Here is a 21,150-nt window from a genome sequence, read left to right as displayed (position 1 = left end):
ACGCTGCGGCTCAGAGCTGCCAGCACCACCCCCTGACCCATCACAGTGGGAAAGGGAAGATCAGTGCAAAACATATTGCCTTGCAGATCAAAGAAATGCTCCCAGGGGCTGCTGGGCTGAGAGCGTTGCTTATTTACATAGTTGCTTCATTAAAAACTCCTAATTTTAGCAAAGTTTACCCAGAATCCCCAGTCTGCTCGAGGCGGCAGAATCCAGGGACCTGCTGCAGAATTTAGATCTAGCTCCCCACAGAATCGATGGGGCCTTCATGTTCTCTGGCTTGCAGCAGCACTTAGCAGCCCGAGCCATGGACCGCAACTCCTTGTGCTGGGTGCTGTACATTGTTTATTAGGAGCATTACGGTAGCGCCTAGCAGCCCATGTCAGGGGCCAGGACCCCGTTGTGCTGGGCATGATACGTTATTTATTAGAAGCATTACGGTAGCCCCTAGCAGCCTGAGTCAGGGGCCAGGACCCTGTTGTGCTGGACACGGTACGTTATTTATTAGGAGTATTACGGTAGCTCCTAGCAGCCCGAGTCAGAGATCAGGACCTCACTGTGCTGGGCGCTGTATGTTATTTATTAGGAGCATTACGGTAGCGCCTAGCAGCCCGAGTCAGGGTCAGGACCCCGTTGTGCTGGGCGCTGTACGTTATTTATTAGGAGTATTACAGTAGCACCTAGCAGCCCGAGTCAGGGGCGAGGACTGCGTTGTGCTGGGCTCGGTACATTATTTATTAGGAGCATTATGGTAGCACCTAGCAGCCTGAGTCAGGGGCCAGAACTCCGTTGTGCTGGACACGGTACGTTATTTATTAGGAGTATTACGGTAGCGTCTAGCAGCCCGAGTCAGGGGCCAGGACCCCATTGTGCTGGGTGCGGTAAGTTATTTATTAGGAGCATTACAGTAGCACCTAGGAGCCTGAGTCAGGGGCCAGGACCCCGTTGTGCTGGGTGCTGTAGGTTATTTAATAGGAGCATTACGGTAGCACCTAGCAGCCCAAGTCAGGGGCCAGGACTGCATTGTGCTGGGCGTGGTACGTTATTTATTAGGAGTATTACGGTAGCGCCTAGCAGCCCAAGTCAGGGACCAGGACCCCATTGTTCTGAGCGAGGTACATTATTTATTAGGAGCATTACGGTAGCGCCTAGCAGCCCGAGTCAGGGGCCAGGACCCCATTGTTCTGAGCGAGGTACATTATTTATTAGGAGCATTACGGTAGCGCCTAGCAGCCCGAGTCAGGGTCAGGACCCCATTGTGCTGGGCGCTGTACGTTATTTATTAGGAGTATTACAGTAGCACCTAGCAGCCCGAGTCAGGGGTGAGGACTGCGTTGTGCTGGGCTCGGTACATTATTTATTAGGAGCATTATGGTAGCACCTAGCAGCCTGAGTCAGGGGCCAGGACTGCATTGTGCTGAGCGTGGTACGTTATTTATTAGGAGTATTACGGTAGCGCCTAGCAGCCCGAGTCAGGGGCCAGGACCCCATTGTGCTGTAGAAATCTGATCGATTTCCAGTCTGATTCCCCACCGTTTTCAAATTCCTCGCTGCATTTTCAGTCTGTATCTCGGGGTTGGGGGGTGGGGGAAGTGCATTGGCAAAATCTGGGGTCTCTGAACAAACGCGGTTGGAGATCGGCATCTCCCCGAATGGGCCCCAGTCTTTCCTTGCGTTTTTCCTAATGCAGATTTGCCATGGCTTATTGCCCAGTCGGTGTGTCCCCCTGCGGTGCGTTTCCTCCCACAGCCCATGGTGAGACCTGGGGTGCAGAACTCTGGCGGCGAAGGGCGGAGTTGGGGAATCCATGTGGGAGTTTCTTCACCTCCCAATAAAAACGGTTGTGAATACACATGCTCACGTACCCCTCTTTCCCCCCCCCAGCAAACTGCCTCATGCTGCCGATGGTCTGATGGACCGGGCCGTGTACCAGGGGCCGGCTGGTGTGATAAAACTCATGGCCGGTGGCTTATAGGCCCCGACAAGCTGTGGAGAGTCTCCCGGGAGGGGCCCCGCGCTGCAGGGGGTTGCAGACTTTCAGCACTTCAGGGGTTCCTGTAGCTGGGGGATTGTGCAGGCATCCTACTGAGGGGATCCCATTTGCTGGATCCTTCGGAGCTTTGCCTCCATGCCCTGACTGCCGTTTTGGATGCTAGTGCTGTAGGTGCACCACGCCGGCGCTCCCTTGGGACTGCAGGGGGATTTAAACCCAGCATGGAATCCAGCAGAGACGGCAGGCCGGCTCCTGAGCTAGTGTCCGTCTGTGCCTTGGTTTGCCCATCTGTACAATGGGGATAATGAGATGGACCTCCTGTATAAAGTGCTTTGCGATTGGTGAATAAAGGCGCGGTCACAGTGCTGCTGACAGCATGGGTGTGTGTGTGTGGGAGACGTGGGGGTACGTAGCAGATGCAGGGCAGTGGCCGGTCAGGGATGGCAGGGGCTGCCATGGGTGGCAATGCACGGGTGGCAATGCACGGGTGCTCAGCACTCTGTCCCATCTCTAACCCGCCCTGTTCTCTGTCCCGTTTCCAGCCCAGGGCAAGGTGCTGGTGCCCAGCTTGGAGCCCCTGGAGCCCTGGCCCCCCATGGCGGCAGTGACCCTGCCTGTGAGCTACCGCCTCTCCAACACCCGCCTGGCCTTCTTCCTGAAGGAAACGGGGGTGGGGCCGGGGGGGAACGCCAGCGTCCCCCTGCAGCGCTCCGAGCCCTTCGTCGTCTTCCAGACCAAGGAACTGCCCGTCCTCAACGTCTCGCTGGGGCCCTTCAGCACCGGGTTGGTCCTGCCCAAGGAGCAGCTCCAGCCCTCCAGCACCCTGGAGATTCCTGACCGGCTCACCGTCAACTGGAAGGTGCGAGCCTTCATCATCCAGCCACGGGTGCTTGCCAGCCAGCCCGTGGTCCAGGTGCTCTTCTACGTGGCAGGCCGGGACTGGGATGACTTCGACGTGACCGACCGGCTGCCCTGCGTCCGGCTGCACGCCTTCCGCGAGGCCCGGGAGATCAAGAGCTCCTGCCGCCTGCGGGGCAGCCTGGCCACCTGCCTGGTGCAGGCCGAGCTGCCCCACGCCTGGTTTGGCCCCTCGGCCGTGCCCCTGGGCAGGAGGAAGGCGCCAGAGGCCCTGGACCTGAGCGGCGAGAGCCAGCAGGCTGAGTTGTACTACACGCTGCATGCGCCCGACGGGGCCGGGGAGTGCCCTGGAGAGACGGCCCCGCGCCGGGGGGGCGGCGCTGCCCGGACCGAGGGCCCCACGCAGCACCCCTTGCTGCGCATTGGCAGCATCAGCCTCTTCCAGCCCCCGCCCACCCAGCTGATGCAGGAGCAGAGGCTGGACGGCAACATCTTCATCCGCCTGCCGGACAAGCCCCTCAAGCCGGGCGAAGTGCTCAGCATCCTCCTCTACCTAATGGCCAACTCCACCGTGGAGCACTTCACGCTCAGGTACGTCCACGGGGCCGGGGACGAGCACGTTAACCACTCCTCTGCAGCCCCGGCCTGAGCGCCGAGCCGACGCTCCAGCCTGCTGCTAGGAGGCGCTGAGCTGCTGCGTCGCTGCGCGCTGGGATACAGCTGCCGCGGCCCACCCCAGAGCGGGCTGCATTTGGCAGCGATCCCTCGCAGGTTTGGAAAGGCGCTTGAGGTGCCTAAGTCCCATTGGTTTCGTTGGGAGTTCGTTGGCCGGGCGCTCTTGAAAATCCGATGGGGAGCCTGTCTCCCGGGGGCAGGTTCAGCAGCGGGTGGGGAAGGGTGTGTGTTGCACTGTGTGTGATGTTTAATCTCCAGAGGTGATTCTTTGGGCCTTCTGGTGGACGCAGGGGAGGAAGTGTCATCATACGTTGTTACTGTGTAGTACAAGGTCCCCGATGCAGACGTCCCCGGGGAGCAAGCCGGACCCCTCAGACGGAGCGTCTGAGGAAATCAGAGCAGGGTCTGACTCGGCGTTTGCTGCTGTGTCATTACAGCGGGTGGGAAAACGGGTCTTTTTCAGGCCCAAGCTTGTGTTTCAAACACGGAATATTTCGATTCGGGGCCGCTGCTTGGGTTCCTCTGGAGGCTAGGCAGGCTGGCTGCACTACCTCTGCCAGGCCGCGGGGCGGGGAGACAGTCCATCATGGGATCATGCCCCTTGGCTCAGCGCTCAAAGGGCTCCACCTCAGAATGGTGGCTTCACACTGGGCCCAAAGGCCAGGCTTAACGTCAGGGCTGCTGGATATTTGGAAGAGTCTGGCCCTACGGGACTTACCCAAGGTCCTATGGAGTCAACAGCAGGGCAGATTTCCTGGGTCCCAGCCCAGCCTCCCTTGCTGGCTCTGATGCTGGTTCGGAGGGTGGCCTGGAGGAGATGGCAGGGCCTGGGCACTGGGTTTTCTGGGGGGTTTTGGTGGACAGTGGTGTGAGGATGCTGCGAGCACTTCGGCGATCGGCTCAGCTCCCGGGGTGCGTGGCAAGGACGCAGCGAACGGGGAGCCTGCATTGTTAATAACAGCTGACCCCTGGGGGCGTTGGTTAAACCACGTCCCCCGTGCCTGGCAAACACCTTCGTGAGGTTGGCCTCATTAACCTGATGCCAGTAACTGTGGGCATCCCCACTGCGGGTGCATGTTACAGATGGGGCGCAGCGGGGCGTGATGCAGGGAGAGAGGCCGGTGTGTGTGTGTGTGCGTGTGTGTGTGTGTGTGTGTGTGTGTGTGTTCCTGACAGACTTGCTCGTCTCCCCAGCCCCAGCGCAAAGCTGTCCCCATGCCAGGGACCCCGAGCCCATGGCAGGCAGTTCAGTGAGGGTTGGGGAGCCCCTGTCAGTTTATCATGGGAGTCATACAGCACAGGGTGTGAACATCTCCCTGGCCCCTGGGCGGGACGGGCCCTGCCATGGGGCACAAGGGACAGCCAGAGCAAGAGGTGCAGGGCCCTGGCAGGAGGCTGAATGAGTACAGGGGGTGGAGGGGAGAGGACAGTGGGGCTGGAGCTGTGGGGTGCAGAATGGGCATGGCCAGAGAGTGCTGCAGTGGGTGGGTGGGTGCTGGAGGGGGTGGGGTGGCAGAGCAGTAGGGTGCTGGAGGGGTGGGGTGGGCAGGGCTTTAGGGTGCTGGAGGGAAGGGGTGGGCAGGGTTTTAGGGTGCTGGAGGGGCCAGGTGGCAGAGCAGTAGGGTGCTGGTGGGGAGGGGTGGGCAGGGTTTTATGGTGCTGGCGGGGAGGGCTGGGTGCCCTGCACACATGGCCAGCTGCACAGGGCGAACCGCCCACGCAGTGGAAAGGAGGTGAAGCTGGCACTGGGACAGGGAGAGGGACTGATCATAGCAGGGTGGGTGGCCACGTGGGCAGCGTGATGGGTGCACCGTGTTTGGGGGAGGGTTCGGATCAGCTGCTGGCAGGAGGGTGTGGATAGGGGGCTGGGAGAGGTGGAGGGTGGAGATCCCTTTAGGCTAGACTCAGAACAGGACCCCACCGTGCATGTGTGATGGAGTAGGGGCTGTCTGTGTGGGGAGTGGGAGAGCAGGGGAGGACTTTGGGGGATGGACGATGCCAGGGCCTGTAACCTGAGCTAGGTAAGGGAGGGGAAAGGTCAACACCTTTGCCCGGGAAGGGGACAAAGGAGGGGAGTGGCAAGAGGGAAGCAGTTTGAGTTTGGGCTTGGGGCTGTGTGGGTGGAATTCAGGGTATCCTAGCTAGGATCCAAGCACCCTGAAAGCCCAGAAGGACTCGGTGGAGCGGTCCTGACTGTGCCTGCAAGCTCTGCTGTAACCTGTGTTCCTGTTGTCCAATAAACCTGTTTTACTGGCTGGCTGCGAGTCACTGTGGGTCCCGGAAAGAGGGGTGCAGGACTGAACCCGGGCAAAGGTGTTGACCTTTCCCCTCCCTTACCTAGCTCAGGTTACAGGCCCTGGCATTGGCCATCCCCTAAGGTCCTCCCCTGCTCTCCCACTCCCCACACAGACAGTCCCTACTCCATCACAGCATGGAGCAGTCCTGGTCATCCGGCAAGGTGCTGAGCCCCCTCCCTCAACCCCGCCCAGGGGAGCGCTCGGTGTCTGGCACATGTAGCCTGGCATGCTGGCATCACACCCTTCTCCAGTGCCAGAACGGGCATCACACCTCCTGGCGTCCTTCCCAGCCAGTCCAAGCCCGGAGCTCCTGCCCGCTCTCCCTCCAGCAGCGCCCGTGGGGGGCCCTGTTGCTGCTCCTGCCCTGCTCTGAGTTTAGCACATGGGAAAGACAAGGCTGCCGGGGGGGGGGCAATTTGCCCCAGGTCCCGCAGGGGCCCCCACGAGAATACAATATTCTATAGTATTGCAACTTTTTTTATGGAAGGGGCCCCCTGAAATTGCTTTGCCCCAGGCCCCCTGAATCCTCTGGGCGGCCATGGGGAGAGAGAAGGATTTGTGGCCTCAGCAACCTGAAGGCCGTGCCCCGCTAGCCCAGGCCTGGATCCTGACACCGCACAGCTGATGCCCCTTAGCCCTGGCCCGCAGCCTCCTGCTATTCCCCCTCCCTTCCCTTCCCAGATCTGCCAGGGCCCCTCCTTCCTTACCCACAGCCCCCTGCCATGCCAGCCCCTCATGCCACGGTGCACCACTGTGCTTGCAGACTGCCTTGGCATTGGGTTCCAGACAGAAGGCATCTGGCAGACATGACGTAAAACAGAGCTATGGAAAAGCGTAAGCAGGGTGCCTGGATCCCGGGGGTGGCAGCTCCTGGCTCACAGAGCCCTTGATTGGAGCCCAAGCGTAGAGCCCTCCCTTCGGTGATATCACTGATGTAATGGGACAAAGACGGGGTGGCTGGTCAGGCTATTTGTTAGTGAACGAGCCCGATGCGAAAGAGATGGGAGAGGGAGCACCATCCCCACCAGCTAAATGCTCAATGCACCCTCCTAATAGCAGCACCCCAAGCCACCAAGCCGCTGCGTGCGCCACTTGCTCACTGGGAGTTCATTCGCTCTGTTGCCGTCCTGTCAGGACCCCGCTGGAGGGGAGGGACAGCGAGGGGAGCGGACTGTAGGAATCTCCTTGGAAGCACGGCGGAGAGCCGAGGATTGAGCTGCAGAGGGAGCTGCCTTCTCCGCCCGTTGGTAGTGGGACGGGGCCCCTTTCTCCCAGGTCTGCACCGGTGAAAGTCTCTCCAACTCAACTGCAAGATCTGGGCGGGATGCAGGGAACACTGCGTGATGTTCTCCGGCCTGGGTGGTGCAACGGGTCAGACAAGCTGATCACCGGGTCTCTTCTGACCTGGAAATAAGCCCCTGCAAAGCTGAGTAATCCAGTATTAGCCACCTACAGTCACTGCCAGGCTTTCACAGTCCCTGAATAACACTTCTCTCTCATGTAAACCTCGGAACACAATAGCACCCCCATCTGCCAGTGGGGAAACTGAGGCAGGGAACGCCTCTTTCCTGAGTTCCAGTCTAGTGCCCTGCATTTAACCGTAATGGCTACTAGCTGCCCCCAGCTGAATACTAGCCGGCAGCTGCCACGTTGTCCGCCGCGCTCCCTGGGGGAGGAACAGTGCTCTGGGACATGACGGCCCTTCCCCTGGGATCGGTCCCGCCATGTGTGGCTGCAGGCAGGCAGCCCTGCGGACGTGAGCCTGGCTCTCCTCTCCGACTCTGCAGGGTGAAGGCCAAGAAGGGCGTCAACCTCGTCAACACCAAATCCAGGAACCTCCAGTGGCTGGTGACCTCCGAGCTGCTGACGGGCGGGAAGCACTCCACAGCCACCGTCGACGTGGCCAAGGTAGACGGTGCGCTGCCCAGGTAAGTGCCTTGCCGCGTCCCCTTCTCTTTCTCGGGGTCAGGGTCTGACCGAGCCACGGCATCGGGAGGGAATTTCCCCCCGCTCGGATCGGCATGGACGGGTTCTCTGCCTTCCTCTGCAGTCCGGGGCACGGGTTGTCTGCTGGGATCCTCTGGGCACGTCTCACGTGCCGCGGCACTGGTGCACCTCGCTTCCTCACGTTCTCTGCCTGTGACACGCCAGGGCTCAGTCTCCAGGGGGCTGCAGTTGCGCTCCACGCGGGTTTGCAAGAGATCTGGTGGCCCCTTCCGACCTTAGCCTCCAGGACTCGCTCACTGGAGGGCTCCTGTGCTGCCCCCCTGAGGGCAGCGGCGCCTGGCCAAGGGGCAGGACCACGGCAGTCTGTATCCTCCTGCTGCGACATGGCCCTTGGTGCTGCTCGGCCTGGCTAGCTAGGCCCATTCTGTGACCAGGAGCATTGCAGGGGCGGGGGCAGCATTTGTGGCTCATTGCAGCGGGGGAGGGGAAGCCGCGTCTCGTGTTGCCCTGCGGGAGCCCCCAAAGTGGTTGGCTTTGAAGAAAGACCCCGTCCCCCACTCGTAGGCCAAAGGCTCTGGAGGGGCGTTGCATTAATTTAGATACACTCAATGGGCCAGGATGGGTAGGGAATGGTGAACACACCTGCATCCTGCGTCTCTTATCCCCCACTCCGAGGAGGGAGGGCATCCATCCCCGGTGAGGGGGGTCTCCTTGGAGCAAGCTTCCTCTTTAAAATTTGGCATCTGCCTGTACCTTGCCGGCTGCCCGCCTTCCCTGAACACGCTGCCCAGAGCTGCACGCAGTCCGCGTGGGCGGGGCCTTGCTGGGACTCCGCTCGCCCGGCCTGCACGTCCTGGAGCCGATTAACTTGCCCTTCTGATCTAATGCGTCCATGCCGCATGTTAGCCCACAGGAGAGCTCGTTATCTCTTCACAACAGACCTGAGCAGCGCTCCTGGCGCTCGGATCCAGGCAGCGACCCCGCTCCGGCCTGCACGGGCCTCGCAGTGCAGCCGTGCTCGACGGGCCACCTGGGAAACCCTGCCCGCCCCAGAAATACTCCTATCCCCGTCCCCAAATTCCACTCCATTCCCCTGCTCTCCAGTCAGCCTGCCTGGGAGCTCATCAGAGCAGGGAGGAGAGGCCAGCGGCGTGGAGAGGCTTTGCTATTCACTAGGATCCTCTGCCCATTGCGCTCTGCTTAGGTGGGGCCCCAGCGTGGGGCTGGCTCTTTAAGCACCTGGGCATTTGGGGACTCCATCAGGGATCTGTCCCCTGGGCCTAAGACCCACCCTGCCCACCCCAGCAGGGATCCGTCCCCAGGGCTCTCACGTGTCTTGCTCAGTGCTAGACAAGCTGATATTGGGGGAAGGAGAAGAGGCTGCCTTCCCCCTAAGCAGCTCCCGTCTCCAAAGCAGCCACATGACCTTCAGGACACATGGGCGATGGAGGCAGGTTGCCTGCCCAGTGAGATCTTATCTTGGCACCACAAGCTCCCCTAGATAGCTGGGCAGGTCCCAGCCAGGGGATTAGCCTGCCCGGCTCTGGTGGCCTGTGTCAGCCAAGGACAGTGTGAGAAAGCCCCGAGCAGAGAGTTCTGTGCCCTGGCAGCTGGGATGGCGCCGGCGGTGGGGTGTGCAGTGGCAAAGCTGTTTGTTTCCAGGAAGAGGCTCTGCGGCGGGGGCATGGGGCCAGCTGGGAAGTGGAGTATGGCCAGGGGTTGGAATGTAGCTGGTTTAACAGGTCCGGGGCAGAGTTTCTGGACGGAGCGCTGATCACGGACACTGTGCCTGTGTCTGGGGAGACGAAAACTGGGGGCTGTTGTTTTGTGCCGTATGGGAATGAACTGAGTGGGATGACTGTGGGGAGCCCCACGCCCAGCAAGACCCAGCTGGGGCCTGCAGAATGGCAATGGGTCTGGAGGCAATCTAGCGGGAATCCCAGCAGGCTCTGTTAAAACCCTCCTGTTGAACTGGCTTAGTTCGTAGGGGCCTCTGCTTCTACGGGCAGATCCTTAGCCCTGGGAATTAGAAGCCCCAAGAGACAATAGGCCCAGTTGCTATAGGTCCTAGCTGGAGGCACTAGAGGTACAGGCGCCCAGAGGGGCAGGTTATTGGAGTGTGGGGCAGGTGGGGTTGGGAACTGGAGGTGTTTGTGATGCTCTCGGGGGGCAGGGTCGCCTGGAAGCAGCATACCCCCGACAAATGCCGCTTGTCACCGTGGTGCCTGAGGGCTGGCAAGATCCCACCAAGCCAGGGCAGCTAGGGACAGGCCGCTCTCCAGACTCACACTGAGCTGCATGAAAGCGACTCTACTGGCCTGGCCTCAGGGCACTTGGTGATCTGCAGCTCGCCTGGGCAGGGGGCCTCGTGGAGAAGAGAATGGCTTTGGGGCGTATCCCCAATAACAGGCATGGAGCCAGAGCCCATGTGCATGATGGCAGGGATCTTGGGGCTGTCCTTAAAGGTCTCTCAGGGTGGTGGGAATCCTGGGATCCACGTCTCCTGGAGTTCTGCAGGCACTTTCCTCCATGTGGCCAGTGGAGTTTTTTCTGTCCCGAGGCAGGAAAGCCAAGACTCTTCCTCCTAATCAGAGCCTGGTGCAGGATTCACCCGTGCAGCTGGACTAGACTGAGCCCTTCTCTGATCGGTGCTGTCCTTTGCCACCTGTCTCTTCGCTGCCGATTTAACTGGGGTCACATTTGTGGAGGATGATGCCAGAACGGGAGGAGCTGGAAGCTGGCTGCATGGTGAGCTGGAGAGATCAGAGTGGGAGTGAAGGAGGAGCTGCCACTGCTCGGCACAGACCCTGGAGCATTTAGCTTCGTGACAAGGATGACGCTTGTCCTCTTTTCTGAATAAATTCCAGGGAGCCAGGCCTAGAACCTCGATCGTTCACTCCAAAAATACAGGCCTCTGCCTCTTGCACGAAAGAACACCTGCTGCTGCTGCTAACGGTGCTGCAGGCCCAACGGTTTCATTCACTTGCTTGTGCAACGCAGGCCAGTACGTTACAAATGTTATGCCAATATAATAAAAACCAGCAGGATCTTATTAAGAGTGATAAGGCAAAGATGCCACATTTATTGTAAATATAATAAAGCAAAAAGACAAAAGTAAACAACGTTGTTTGACTAATTCCTATTACTACTTATTCCTTACACACGCGCACACACACACACACACATGTATTCATTCGCACAGTCATTCATTCAGGTTCTGTATAGGTGTTATACTTACCAGCCTAGAAATTGCTTATGCCAAGTTACCGGCAAGGTATCTTGGTCATGAGGATGGAGCCGAGTCTGTCAGATGCACTTGATGCTCCTGGAGGTTGGCTGCAGAACCAGAGACTCAAAGTCCTCAATTTTTAGAGTCCATTTTTATAGGAATTAATTCCTATGTTAGTCTGTGGGAACCATTTCATCCTGCTGTTGTTGGCTCAATTAGCAGATGGCACATTCCTTCCAGGTGTTTGGGGTGGATCCCAGTTTGCCCTCCGGGGGTTGTCTGGTGGTCCACTTGACACATTCTTCAGCCTATGGATCCTTTCCTGGCTGGCACCTCCCTAACCATTCACGTACATCAAACATTCATCAACATACATTCCATATCTTAACCAAATTTTAATTTACTGTCTCCACCACTTTTGGGGTGTGTGTTAATTCCTATGAGATCTGGAGCTGGGCTGTAAATTTGGCAGCACAAAATCAAGGGCACACTTTGACACTTTGGTGTAAGGAAGATTTTAATTGAAAGAGCAGCTTGTGAATTCCTTGAGGAGAGACAAGTCCAGATGCTCAGGAGAAATTCCTCAGCCTTGAAGGTGGACTGAAAGCTAAGCTGGAAATAAAGTTAAACTTAGATGTAGGCACTGGACACCCCTAATACCCAGTCTGGGGGAGCTATTGATCACCATCATTGGTTTTAATCTGCCGTAGTTAATAATCCAATGGCACCTCACAGTTTGCTAAAAGAAACCCTAGAATGTGCATTTCTGATGAGGTTTACTTGCAGTATATTAATCAACCACTAGATGGCTCTGTGATGTAGAGTTCCAGGATCTGGTCCCTGGTAAACAAAGGCAACCAAGCTGGAACTCAAGTTGTGTGGAAGTGTGTTGATTTGACCTATAGCTGCTGTCAATTTCTTTAGTAAACGCCTCCTGCTTAGGAAGATCCATGTCCCTCCATCACACGATGGTGCCAGATACTTAAGCACCCTGAGATTTCAATAGTAAATAAGGAAGCGATGGAGGATTTCACAGAGTGGGAAAGAAAGATCATCATTACTATTACTTCTTTATTAAATATCATTAATATAGCAGGACACATTCACACAAGCTCCTTACAGACATCAGGTTACTGATCCAGCTAACTTAGCAACAGTTAAATCAGTTTGATTTATGTTCAAAAATAAAGAATTATTAATTGTCATGATTAATTGATCAATTAACGTGTGCAGTGTAGCAGCTGGGGCCCCCAATCAAGGTCTCATTGTGCCAGGTGCTGCGCAAACATAAAAGGAGATAAACTCGTCCCTGGAGAGCTTAAAATCTAGTTAAGAAAAAATGACTAAAACTGATTGTTGTATGGAACGCCCACTTCAGCAGTTAACCTCTAAGCCCATGGAGCAGGGCCAGGCGACTCAACTGAGTTTGAAACATTAGATGATTCAACAGACACGTCCGCATTTGAGACCCAAATGAGTGGGTAACTGCCCCAGCACGCGTTAACCTTTTCTGCAGGGGGCGCCCTAGAGCATACTAAACGAACACGCCATCCTCTGAAGCAGCTGATGCGGAGTATTGTCAGAGACAGGATGCTGGGCCAGGTGGACCCCTGCTCTGATCTGGTGTGGCTCTTCCTGTTCTGTTCTTGTGTATGTGGGAGTAAATCCAGAGTCACACCCATTGACTTCAACAGCCAGAGCTGGTGGAACCATGTACATAATCAATTTCATATTATTCTCCTAATTAATTATTCCGCTACAATATGGTGGGTTTGTGACATGCTGCTAAAATGTGGCCTGCGTCCCCTTTCAGTGGCCAGTCTTTGTAAAGGATGACAGCCTACTACTGCGGCTAGCTAAAAGAGTTGTTGTAGTCTTCAGCTCGCATGACAAAAGCCTGCGCTTTCGAAGCTGCAGATCTTTGCTTCAAGCCCTGCTGGTAACCCATGGGAGTGAGGATATGGTGACAGTTTCATTATTTGCCCAGCTGCCTAAGCTGCGTGAGTCGCTCAAGGCTGTTTGCAAACGTACACAGTTCTGGGCATTTTTTCAAATGCGCTGTTGACAAATAATCATATTTTTTTCCAGACTTCACTGATCTGGAGCCTAACCAGGGCCGCCCCGGGGCGGGGGGGGGAATTTGCCCCAGGCCCCGGGCCCTGCAGGGGCCCCCACAAGAATATAGTATTCTATAGTATTGCAACTTTTTTTTATGGAAGGGGCCCCTGAAATTGCTTTGCCCCAGGTCCCCTGAATCCTCTGGGCAGCCCTGAGCCTAACCAGGAGAACAGTGATCAGCAGCAAGCCTGCGCTTGTCCATTAGGCCTGCTAGGGAAAGGCGATTAGGTCTGTAATTTGGTTCCTGAACCTCAATGGTGTGTTTACATGAGTGTAACACAGAGTCATTGAAAAATGTCCCGATTGCAGTGCTTTGCATTCCATTGTGAGTGGGTTGGGGGTGAGCAGAGATCCCTGTGACTGGGGAAGGGTAGGACAGAGAGTCAGGGGAGGTCCTGAGGCTCGACCAAGGGAGGGGGACAGCCAAATCACCCAAGGAGGATCCGAGGGGTTCCGACTTGTTCCCGGGCCCATTCCAGCCCAGCGGGGTCCCATTCTCCACTTCTCAGCCTGATCCTGAGCACAACCACAGCTGCTCCAGCCTCTCTGAATCCCGCTCTCACTCCCCAGAATACTTCAGTTGAGGGGGACTAATTCCCCACCCCTGCATCACAAGTTCCACTACTCTTGTGCTGCACTGCCTATGATCTGACTAACGTGTGAGAGGTTTACATTGCAGATCGTTGGGAATGAAGGTTCCTCTTGTTTCCTCTTCATCAGTAACTGCACACTGCACCATAGTAACTCTAACTCAGGAACCAGTCCATGTAACAAACCTCGATGCCAACTCTGCCCACATATCTACACCAGCGACACCATCACAGGACCTAACCAGATCAGCCACATCATCACCGATTCATTCACCTGCACGTCCACCAATGTAATATATGCCATCATATGCCAGCAATGCCCCTCTGCTATGTACATCGGCCAAACTGGACAGTCTCTACGGAAAAGGATAAATGGACACAAATCAGATATTAGGAATGGCAATATACAAAAACCTGTAGGAGAACACTTCAACCTCCCTAGACACACAATAGCAGGTCTTAAGGTGGCCATCCTGCAGCAAAAAAACTTCAGGACCAGATTTCAAAGAGAAACTGCTGAGCTTCAGTTCATCTGCAAATTTGACACCATCAGCTCAGGATTAAACAAAGACTATGAATGGCTTGCCAACTACAAAACCAGTTTCTCCTCCCTTGGTTTTCACACCTCAGCTGCTAGAAGAGGGCCTCATCCTCCCTGATTGAACTAACATCATTATCTCTAGCCTGCTTCTTGCTTGCTTATATATTCCTGCCCCTGGAAATTTCCACTACATGCATCTGACAAAGTGGGTATTCATCCACGAAAGCTCATGCTCCAAAACGTCTGTTAGTCTGTAAGGTGCCACAAGATTCTTTGCTCCTCTTGTTTGGTGCATTGTGCAGAAAACTTCGGTCCAAGGGAAAGGAGCAATGGCAGGACACAGCAGCTAACGGCAACAACATGGAGACCCAATCAGCTAGCAGCACAGGGACCTCTGGGTACGAAGAGAGAGGACATGGCATAGTGCATCGATCCTAATAAAGGATCGTGACCCTCAGTGCCCTGGGCTTACAGGGAGCGCTCAGCATCTTGCAAGTTCAGGCCCGGACACTTTACTGGAATTGATCAAAAAATGGAATTTTCATCCTGTGAGAAACTCCAGAATATCAGAATGTTTTCTGACATCAGGACAAAGCACAAAAATATCGAAACATCTCACAAAATGGAAACCACTGAAAAATGTCTATGGGCAACGTGTACATGAAATGGGAATCCCACGATGCACTGCGGGAACTCAGCCACAGGTAGAATAGTCTAGGGCATGCTGGGGTCATGAGGCCCCTGGAACTACAACTCCCATAAGGCACTGTGACAGCTCAGCCACAAAGCAAGATCATGGTGCATCATGGGAAGCATAGTCCGTTTGGAGAGCAGAGTCCATAGAGGACACTGGGGACTGAGATGCCTGGAACTACAGCTCCCATGAGGCACCACAAAAGCTGAGACAGACACAGATTTATTATTGATCTGAAATTAAATGTTTCATTTTTATTTCAGCAACACCCAATTTCCCAGCAGGAAAACACTGAGCTGGAAATTCGTTGACCAGCCCTGCTGTCTATTCCTAGAGCAGCCTGTTGTACGAGGCACTGCACATACCCCAGTGAGAGACAGTCCCTGCCCCGGGGAGCTCACAGTCTAACTGGGCAAGACTGCAGCTGCATAACCCCACTTCCTCTGCTCCCACAGCAGCCACGGGTGCTGGCGTAGGACAGATCCTAGGAAGCCAGGTCTTCAGCCCACATTCCACAGCGCCAGCTCACACACATGCCAGCTACTCAAGGAGCCCAGGCACTGGCCATAAGGTGTGAATTGGCTAGTCCCACTGATTTTAATAAAGCATCGTCAATTCACACCAGCTGGGGAGCTGACCCCTAGTGCCTCAGGACATGCAGCTCATGTGGGTTACAGAAGATGCCAGGACGTCAGGATGTCACCAGCAGGTCTAGCCTGGCATAGCATGTACCCCTACAGAGGCTGGTTCCCCACTTGCACCGTGGGTAACCGGCTGCAGCTCTTAAGTGCTACCAAGTCCAGATGGCACTCGCTATGCATGGGCATCAAGGGCTATTCAGGGTGCTGGCAGGAAAGGAGCAGATCCATAAGAAACAAGACCCCGTCTGTGCAGATTGCGCCAAACCGTTGGTTCTAGGGAGACATTGGTTTTCACCAGTGTTAGCATCTCCTGATGTAGCCTTTATAGATTGTGAGAATGAAATCGCCCCCTGCTCCACAGCTCATCTTGATGTCTTGTCTGTACCAAAATGAACCGATTCAGTGCTTCCAAAATGAATGTTTGCGGAATCTCCGTTCTGGGGAACCGCTGGACTTTTCAACTTTTCTTCCAGTTTGGAACGAAAACAAGATTTTGAAATGACAGGATTTCTCATGGGGCAGATGGTCCATGAACCACCCCCCCTCCGCTCCTGGCACCTCAACTCTGATTGGAACTTACCAGCTCCTGGGAAGCTCTGCAGGGCAGGGCAGATCCCCGGAGCTCTCCCTCCTGGTCAACACCCCAGGGATTGAAACCTTTGCAGCTCCTCCTTTCCCTGCAGATTCTTTTCTGTGTCCCTTGCTGAGCACAAATCGAGCCTGCCTTCGGCTGCTTTGAGATGTGGTGACTGAGGGGGGTCTGGCACTCAGCTCTCACCCTTAGCTAGCTGGGGGAGCGGTCACCACTCTAAATCCTGATCATCTTCCTCTCCCCGCCACTTGGGGTTGGGATTCCCAGGGCACGAACCTGCCTTCCTTCTGTTTCCCTGAGTGCAGATGTTAGCAGCTGGAGCAATGGGGGGTTCTGAAAGCAGCACCCGCTTACGTGGAAATCCCCAGATGCCAGAGGGTGGGTGGCTCTTTATCTGGGAGCTAGGGAGGTTTTTATGGCAGTAATATTTTCTTTTAATGAGACGAAGGGCTGGCCCAGGGAAGGAGAGATGCTGATGGGCTCCCCAAACCCCCCACCCCACATGCAGATTAAAATGAGCCTTGAAAGGTTAGAGACGGAAGATGAATTTAAAGTGATTACAATCACCTTTTAGGAAAACAGCTTGATCAAATATGAATGTAATGGAAAGTATAAATGACTTAAGCCCATTTCCCCCCTCAGGGATTTCAGCATAAAAGGATTTAATGGTTCTTGGCATTTGAAGCCAGTGTAGGGTTGAGTTTGACGGCTTCTCCCTGTAGAAGGCACTGCAGGGTGCAGGGTAGGAGCAGTGATTCCAGTCCCAGCTTCTCCCAGCAGGGGGTGCTGTGGGGAGTGGGGGAGTCATGCTGGCTGTTGCGGGGAACCCCGGTTACTCCAGTCCCAAACTGTCCCAAAAGGAGGCGCTGTAGGGACAGGGCATCGTGGGGTCGATCCCAGTTATTCCAGTCCCAGCCTCTCTCTGCGGGCAAGGGGACAGAAACTCTGTGGGGGGTGCACCTCCCATCTCCGAGCTGAAGGCGAACTTCAGCAAAGGAGTGTTGAATTCTGTCCGTCATGACCTGAAAAGACCATGCCCGGCCAGGGAACAGCACAGGGCCAGGTGCCAGGGAGTCATGGATTGCAAGATGACAGGCATCTCTGGGAGCTGAGAGCAGACGGTTTACTCACATATTTTCCTCCTTTTGTTCATTCAATATTTATAGGAGTGAAACTGGCCACGTAAAACATCCCCAGATCAATGGTGCATTCTCAATAAATGTAACACGATGAGAAATCAATTGCTCACCAACTGCAGCCCGCTCTGACTTTGGGTATTAATTATTTCTCTGGCAAAGGGACAATGCCGGGTCAAAAATCATACGGATCTATACAAATACAGATCGGCCTGGCTTAGCTGATACACGATCCCTTAGATTGTTAACACTGACAGCATTTCCAAAATCTCCCTGACTTTTTCACCATGTCAGCACTTTGAAGCTGGTTCCCATTTCTCTCAGTGGGCAGAGAGACTCATTTTCACGTTTGAGCCTAGTCGGTTTCACTTCCTGCTTCTAGGGACAAACCCCTGGTGCAAAGGTGGAGTCCACAAATGCTTGGTCTGCATCCCCCTTGTGGTCTCAGGCGCCCTGTGCAACCCCCGTGGCCAAATGCAATGATTGTGGAGACAGATAAGAAAGGACGTGGCAGAGCTGTCCCAGAGTGTAGAGAAGGGAAATCCGGAGCTTGTGACTGTCCTGGCTCGTGACACAAAGACAGGGAGACATTCGATGAAAAGAAGAAAATGTAACAGGGATAAAAGGAAATGCTTTTAAATACAATTAGCCTGTGGAACTCATGGCCACTATAAGTAGTGGTGAAGCCAGGTTTCAAAAGAGGATTGGATGTTTATATGGATGGTGAGAATATCCAGATTACGGGAAGGGTTTAAAAGTCAACAGCTTGGGAATGATATAAACCCTCCTACTTCACGGCTTGAGCAAATGTCTAACTGATGGGGCTGGTAGAATAGGTTTTCTCTGAGGCAGGTTATCCTCTAACTGCCTCCTTTGGGGTGATTTGCGTTTCCCCCTGCAACAGCTGGTGCTGGCCATGGATGGAGACCAGCTGTTGGACTGGCTGGGTCCAGTATAGCAATGCTTTGGTCACAAACATAGATTGCAATCTACACATTGTGGGCTGGATTCAGCTCCCCCTTCCACTGGGGCAAACCAGGATTCGCACAAGGAAGGTCGCATTTCCAGGAGATTTCCCAAGCAGGAGCGGCCGTGGAGCGTGGGCATGCCTCTTACCCCCGGTCTTTCGTACCATGGCGGGGTGCCCGCCCCCTCAGATGGACATGAGAGCCCTGCTCCCACGGTTGCCACGGGCAGGTATGGCTTCAGAGCCAGCGTCTGCTGCCATGTGTCTGCGTTGTGCCATGCATGGGGGAGACATTGTGGTGATTTACGAGGGGCCTATTCCGGCGAGGAGAGGTGTGTGCATCACGTGTGGTGTCTCCAGCACCCCTTTGATTGCACTAGTGCGCTGCTGGCTCGCCCAGCCCTCCAGACATGTGAGACATTAACCCTGGGAGAGCCTGGGGCCGTAGCAAACGGCTCCTGGCTAGAGTCAGCACCATTTGGCAGGAGGAGAATAGAGTTTCCGGCCAGAAGGGATCATTGCATCACGTGGCGTGATGCCCTGGCCGGTTGCTGTGTATTTGTACAGCACTTTGCACAGCGGGGTCCTGGCTCAGGGCTGGGGCTTCCAGGTGCTGAGTTAATACATATAATAAATCATGAGCAGTTGCACAGCTCCCGAATGTTGCCCACTACCCCCATGTTGAGCCCAGTGACACTAATTAGCCCAAAGCATTTCAGGCCTCAGGAGACCGAGCTGTGGTGTGCCACGGGCGGAGACTAGGCAGAACCAAGGGGCACCAATGCCCGAGCGCCTGCAGCGGCAGGGAATTGACTAGGTGAGACGTGTCCACGTGGCACCCGCCACCTGCGCAGCAAACAGGCTTTTCCCATAGCTAGGGGAGCTCGTGGACGGTGCCAGGACCCCAGGGGCAGAGAGGTTTGTAATGCGATGCTGACAGGCACTGACAGCCAGCAGCCCACTTGCTAATGGCCTCCTGCGATTCCTTCCAGACGGCTCAGGTCAGGCCGGGGAACCGGGAGTCCGACAGCCCTGCGGCGTCTCCTGTCGGGGAGCGGGTGGCCGGGACAACATGACGGGAACTCGTTTGTTTCAAAGCAGCAGGGACCCAGGCAGAGCTGGAGATGTTGGTGCCGGGAAATCGCGCTGTGGGGCTGGGAACGTGAGAGCTGCCTGGTGGGTTGCAGGCTGGCATCCTGTTACCAGTGCCCTGGGCTGTGGGTGAGTGCGACCCAGACAGGACTCTGAGCCTGGCGCTGGGCAATCTGTGACCTGTGCCCTCTCCATCCTGAACCCAGCAGTGCAATCCCAGGCACAGGTGCCCTGCTGCGGGTCTCTGAGCAGAGGGGGGCATTTCGTTTGGAGCGGCCCTGCGAATGGCTCTTCAGTGCCCCACCCGGGGGTGCAGCATTGCAGTCTAGCTTTGGCACGCTGCAGGGAGCCGCTGAAATCGACGAGCCGCCCACCAACCCCCGGCGCATCTGCCCGAGAGGGATCAGTGAACTCGACCGGATGCCGCTGGGTCCAGCTTGGGGCTCTGCTCTCTGGAAGCAGCAGCCTCTTTGCTGTGCATGGCCGGTGCTGCAGAGAAGAAGGGGAGGCTGGTCTAGCAACGGGAGGCCAGTGTGGAATATCCCTGTAGCAATCCTGCTTGGTCATGGTGCACCTTGGGAGCGACGAGCAGGAGGCGGCTCCGTGGTGGGCAGAACCGTGCTGCCATTACAGGGAATTGAAAAGGGGAAGAAACCTGTTTAAAAAAATGATGTTCAGGTCCCAGGAATGTGACTGGCCAGACAGCCCCTTTGCCTTCCATCTGCGCACTGGCCGGACACCTCAGAGTCCTGTCTGCAGAGCTCTGCGCACATGGCCCTTGGAGAGCGGCAACTTCTCGAGCACGACTCCCCCCTCGCCCTGGAATATTCTGCTTTGCAAACCAGATGGGGGTCCAGGGGAATGCGCCACCTCTGGGGTGAAGGGCAGCATCCAAGTGGAATGCCGAACTGCAGAGGGAGAAGGGCTATGTTACTAGGGGTGTGGAAATCCCCATTCGTCTAAAAAAGTACTGTTGGATCTGTAACGTGCCCACAGGATAGGCAGGATACAAGCCCACTTACCCAGCAGAACAGCCTCTCGGGACAGATCATTCCATAACTGTCCACTGCGGGGTGGCACCTTCCTTTGCAGGCCCTGACCGCTGGATGGACTGTTGGCTCCTCCTCAGTTCCTCTGGCCTTGCTGTGAACAGAAACCAAGCTGGGTAAGCTGGGGAGGGAGCAGTGTTGCCTAGTGGGTACAGAGCCAGACTGGGACTCAGAAGACCTGGATTCTATTCCCAGCCCCTCTGGGTGATCTTGGGCAAGTGACTTCCCCCTTTCTGTGCCTCAGTTTCTCCAGGGGGATAATGGGATCCATTGATGAAAAAAGCTCTCTGTTATTAAGCACACGGCAAGATTGGCCACGAAGCCTTCCCTGCCGTACAAAGCTAGGCTGCTCCGATGCCATCTCGCGGCAAGAGGCCCCTTTCCTTACCTGCCTCTCTTTGGCCCTTTGGCTGGACTTTCAGGAGATAAAATGAAATCTCAGGAGCAGGTTAGAGAGGTAAATCCAGCCCCGCCCTGAGCCAGACGGCACCCCCAGGCGCAGGGCAGCACCCGGGTCACCCCGGCCGGTGAGTCATTCATTCTCACAGATCAGCTGCTCACATGGCAGCTGTGCGGTTAATTCCGCTGTCCACTCCCTTGTACGGAGCTGATATATTAGAGCAGACCCCTTGGATGTCCCGTTGCTTGGGGCTCCATAGAGAATCCAATAGGGGACAAGAATAGCGAATTCTCCCCCTGCTGAAGAGTTCTGTAGGGTTGTTGCCAAGAAG

At 55.7% G+C, this 21,150-nt stretch overlaps 1 protein-coding gene across 1 annotated transcript in view; it reads left to right on the top strand.

The window, feature by feature from the left end:
• The first annotated feature begins 2,542 nt into the window (after nt 1-2,542).
• The window catches only part of TMEM132E (transmembrane protein 132E), a 44,917-nt gene continuing 26,309 nt past the window's right edge, over nt 2,543-21,150 (top strand). The window contains exons 1-2 of the mRNA XM_030537031.1: nt 2,543-3,442; nt 7,611-7,751. Of these exons, the coding sequence (XP_030392891.1) occupies nt 2,589-3,442; nt 7,611-7,751 (995 nt within the window). The 5' untranslated portion in view covers nt 2,543-2,588. The remainder of the gene's footprint in view (nt 3,443-7,610; nt 7,752-21,150) is intronic.

This window comes from Gopherus evgoodei, chromosome 17, assembly GCF_007399415.2.
Source record: "Gopherus evgoodei ecotype Sinaloan lineage chromosome 17, rGopEvg1_v1.p, whole genome shotgun sequence".
In the NCBI taxonomy this organism is placed as follows: Eukaryota; Metazoa; Chordata; order Testudines; family Testudinidae; genus Gopherus; species Gopherus evgoodei.
This window is presented reverse-complemented; position numbering and strand designations above follow the sequence as displayed.